The sequence below is a fragment of the Zingiber officinale genome, chromosome 4B (genome assembly GCF_018446385.1).
Source record: "Zingiber officinale cultivar Zhangliang chromosome 4B, Zo_v1.1, whole genome shotgun sequence".
In the NCBI taxonomy this organism is placed as follows: Eukaryota; Viridiplantae; Streptophyta; class Magnoliopsida; order Zingiberales; family Zingiberaceae; genus Zingiber; species Zingiber officinale.
In genome coordinates, this window is record NC_055993.1 from 87,834,542 (window position 1) to 87,839,526 (window position 4,985).

Below are 4,985 nucleotides of genomic sequence, written 5' to 3' on the forward strand. Positions count from 1 at the left end.
GTCACTCCCTTGACTGCTAGCACTCCCACCAAGTGTCGGTCAATCCTTTGACCCACTTAGACTTTTCAACACCAGAAGTCCGGATCCATCTGGATTTTCCCTTGCCTGGTTTCACTCACCAGGACTTTCCAACTGCCTAACATCCCAGTTAGGACTTTCCCACTGCCTAACATCTCAGTTAGGACTTTCCCACTGCCTGGCTTCACTCACCAGGACTTTCCAACTGCCTAACATCCCAGTTAGGACTTTCCCACTGCCTAACATCCCAGTTAGGACTTTCCCACTGCCTGGCTTCACTCACCAGGACTTTCCAACTGCCTAACATCCCAGTTAGGACTTTCCCTCGTGCCAAGCTCCATGCTTGGACTTTTCTAGTGCCAAGCTCCCTGCTTGGACTTTTCCGTTGCCAAGTCTCCATACTTGGACTTTTTCCCGAATCAGGTCAACCAGGTCAACCTTGACCTACGGTTGCACCAATAATCTCCCAAACATCTATTCTTGTCCCATATCAAGAATACAACTCTTCCACGAGTGTCAAACATCAAAATACAACTCAACTAGGTCAACCTTGACCTAAGGTTGCACCAACAATCTTCCTAAGTCAAACATCAAAATATAACTCGAGTCAGGTCAACTCGAGTCAGGTCAACCAGGTCAACCTTGACCTAAGGTTGCACCAACATAATAGACATGGAGGTTAAAATAAAAAAATAGTCGAAACACAGGTCCCCCGGACGGGTGTAGTGGGCCAAACAGGATACACGACCTAACGAACATAGCTGTTCCGACGGCCGATTGCAGGGAGCCTATGATGGTGGCCAAAGACAAGGCATAAATCTTCCGACCCACATCCTGGCTGGACTCCATGGTCGGTCAGATGAAATGTAGCCCTTTGATAATAGAAAGGCCGAATAAAGGGAGATAGATCTGTTCAGTATGATTGAGCGGGAACGTCCTAGCCGAGCGACCTCCAGTTGGTGCTCGATCGACCTACAGTGGGATCCACCGACGTATCTTATCATATCCTTTTGGAGGCTTGTGCCACTGATAACGGAGCATGTCCAATAGCCAGACTATCCTTTAGAAGCTTCAGCCTATCACATCATGGATTGTATGCTCGCTTAAGGAAAGGTGTTAGGGATAATTTTTTATTTGTCTTTTCATAAGACGCTTGGAAAACATGCATAAACACTACATCGACACTATAAAAGGGGGTGGGTTCCCATCTACAAGCGGAGGTATGTGCAACTTTGTTATTCAACACATTCTTTGCTACAACATTCTTACTATTCTCCACTGTACCGAGAACCGACTTGAGCGTGTCGGAGGGCCAATGCCGGGAGCCCCTTCTCGGCTTGGTACTAATGCCTTCTGTGTTGCAGGACCACATGGAGTTGTCGTTTAGTCAACTCCACAGTCACATCCCCAGCTTATCATCTTCTTCACTTCCGGACAGGATGAATATATATTAGTTGGATGCTGAATTTTTTAAAAAATAACCTATCAAATATTAATGAAGTATTCATTTTAAATATAATAATTATCATATAAAAATATTAATAAATTTAAATATATGTTGATAATTAAATTATGAATAAGGTGTGGATGGATTGAAGCTGAAATATTGTTTGATGTTGAAATTATATCATTTTAGTGTGAAAACTATATTAAGGCTATATTTGGTAGGAGGCAATCTACCTTATAATGTAATCAAGATTATATTACAATATTTATTATTTTGTTTTAAAACTGTATCTTGTTACCGACGGTGCCACCATCTGATTGTCGCCGCTCGCCGCTGTCGGTCACCGACATCACAGAATATTTTTATCATTTTATAATAATATGAATTATATTCTTTATAAAAAATATTAAATACCAAATAAAGGAATAGAATCATCCTTTTAATTAAAAATTAAATATATTACTAAATATAGTAATGTAATTAAGATTATATTACATTACATTGTATTATAAAATTTATTTCAAATTTGATTATATTAGTACTCCTAATTAAATGTAGCCTAAATATGATGTTATGAATTAGAGATGATCTAATCAAGTTAGAGTAGTCCAATCCACAAGTAATTAATGTCATCTAAAACTTTTGTTGGGTAATTTCAATTAGAAGAGGCTCCATTTTCAACTCAGAGAGGTCCAATAAGATTATAATAATTCTCGTATCTTTGGAAAGAAAACTCCTTGGTGGATCCTATTAAAAAAAAATTATTCAAAACTAGATAGACAACCCCACAAAGATTACAATATTACACATGTATTATGATAAATAAATAATATATACTAACTAGGTCTATCCATAAACAAAAACACTAAATAATAATAATAATAATAATAATAATAATAATAATAATACATTATCATTCACATTAACTGCTATATTACGAACAAGCACACACTTCAGATATTGTAAGAAACCATGACAAAAAAAACCCACAAATTTATTGATTTTATTAACGGACATTTAAAAAAGGCACAAAATTATCATTTTTAGATTTTAATAATTTAATCGACCAATTATGGCATGATTCAGTTATGGCGGTGGGCGATGTAGCGGGCGAGGTGGCGTAGCGGCCGCGCTCTGTTCCTATCGAACCCCTGCAGTTCCTCCTCCGCCTTCGCCGCCAGCTCCTCCGCCTGTAATCGCGCCTTCTCCAACCCCATCAGCTTCGGGTACGTCGCCTTCCCTTTCGCCAAGTCCTTCCCGGCCGTCTTCCCCAGCTCCTCCGACGTCCTCGTCACGTCCAGCACGTCGTCCACCACCTGGAACAGAAGACCCACCGTCCGCCCGTACCTCCTCAGCCTCTCCACCTCTTCCTCCTCCGCGCCGCCAATGATTCCCCCGCACGCCACCGCGGCCTCCAGCAGCCTCGCCGTCTTGTGCAGGTGGATGTACTCCAGCACCTCCAGTCCCACCTCCTTGCCCTCGCACTCGATGTCCATGACCTGCCCCGCCAGCAACCCCTCCGCCCCCGTCGCCTTTCCCAGCTCCGCCACCGCCCGGAGGACCCACATCGGCGGTACCCCCGCCGTGGCCTCCGCCGCGTGCGCGAAGGCGAAGCAGTGCAGAGCATCGCCCGCCATCACGGCGACGCCCTCCCCGAAGACCACGTGGTTGGAGGGGCGCCCGCGCCGGAGCTCGTCGTTGTCGATGCAGGGAAGGTCGTCGTGGACGAGCGACATGACGTGGAGCATCTCGACGGCGCAGGCGAAGGGCATGGCGGTGGATTCCTCTCCGCCGACCAGCTCGCAGGCGGCCAGCGTCAGCACCGGGCGGACGCGCTTTCCGGGGGCCAGGAGGGAGTAGCGCATGGCGGCGAGGAGCCGCTCCGGGTGTCGGAGCGGCAGCGCACGGTCGAGGGCGTCGTCCACGCGCCGGGCTTTCTCGGTCATGTACCGCTTCAGGTCGAACAGGTCGGCCTCATGAGCCACCGCCTCAGGAGCAGAGGAAGCGCATCTGACTGCCGGCAGGAGGCGGCGTGGGCGAGCGGCGACGCCCCATGACGGAGACGAGCAAGAAGTCATCACCTGAGCAAAAGCCGGGAAGCAAACAAAGGCGTAAGCCATGATCTGATACCGCTCCTCGATCACTTCCGCTATGTTCAGATGGAGGAGCCGGCCAACGTATATATAATATAAAACCCCTCCATCTCAATTAATAAAATAAAATAAAACAAAACGTCAAATTATATCATTAAAAAAAGATAATTTTTTTTTTTTTAAAAAAAATGTCTCCTAGTTTTCGATCCCATTGTCAATCAAATTTGGACAAAAATTAAGGAAGTTCAAATTAAGAGAAATATTATATGAAGATCTCCTTTGAATGAATGAATGAATGAATGTTCCTATTTTATCTAAAAATACTTTGGATTCAATGTTATTATAAAAATTACTAGATAGTTGATACAAAGTGTTTAAAGTGAGGAAAATTACTTGCTAGTTTATAAACATCGAAGACGACGCTAAGCAGGATAGTGATCCATGTTCAGATAGTGTTTATTTTATTTAAAATATGGTGGAGTCAAGAACTTATAGTTTATTTTGTTAATTGGAATATTGTTTGAAATAATTTATCATAAGGAAAATTAAAATAAGATAATGACATATAGAAGCTAACAATTAGTTGTTACACGTTATAAAAGTTATATGTTAATTTTGACATGGTCGATCGTGATTAAATAATATTTATTTAAAATGTATTAAATATCACTAACACTTCATCATTTATTTTGTTCATTAAAATATTATTTTAATTAGGTTATTATTTAGAAAAGTAAAATAAAAATGATATAAAATTATTGTTCTAACTTATGTAATGTATAGAAGTTGATTGTTAGTTTTTATTCTGATACGATGATGAAGAGGAGTCTCATTAAAGATGACTCAAAGCAGGGAAGAGCGGTTGATATGGAGGTCAAAGTCAAAGAAACAAGGTTCACAGATCAGGCGATGTCGGCGGAACGGCCCAGCAAGGCCAGAAGAACGGGGTGCCTGATCCGAGCGGATGAGCATAGTTCCAAATGGATGAAACTGTCCGAACGGACAGTCTTTGAAAGCTAGTGACAGAATGATAGGGGCAATAGTAACATCCCCGTGCCACTGGCACAGTCGATTGTGATATTCGATTACAAGTGACATTAACGAGGAAGGAGAATGTATGATTAAAGGGCATGCCCAAGTGTGCTTGGCCTTAATGGTTAGGGATTTGAGTGGTTTTCGAGAAATTATGGTAATATCAACGGTAATTAAAAGACACTACGTGGGGGGGGGGGGAGGGGTGGGTGGGTGAGCAGTCGGAGCAAAGATCAAGAGGAAGTTAGAAAAATGGCTAAGTGTTGTCCACGATATAGTCGAGTAGCAGCTCTAAACCCTAGCCTCTTCGATAGGAGAAAAGTCAGCTTCTTGTCAAATGGCAAGAGCGGTGAACGACATAGCCGAACGGTGGCTCTAAACCCTAGAACACCTGA

At 43.0% G+C, this 4,985-nt stretch overlaps 1 protein-coding gene across 1 annotated transcript; it reads right to left on the reverse strand.

Annotated features, from left to right (window-relative positions):
* Window positions 1–2,442: 2,442 nt before the first annotated feature.
* On the reverse strand, window positions 2,443–3,625 carry LOC121975425 (geranylgeranyl pyrophosphate synthase 7, chloroplastic-like). Its single transcript, XM_042527060.1, has one exon. The coding sequence runs from the start codon at window positions 3,583–3,585 to the stop codon at window positions 2,548–2,550; it is 1,038 nt and encodes a 345-aa protein (XP_042382994.1). The 5' UTR covers window positions 3,586–3,625; the 3' UTR covers window positions 2,443–2,547.
* Window positions 3,626–4,985: the final 1,360 nt, after the last annotated feature.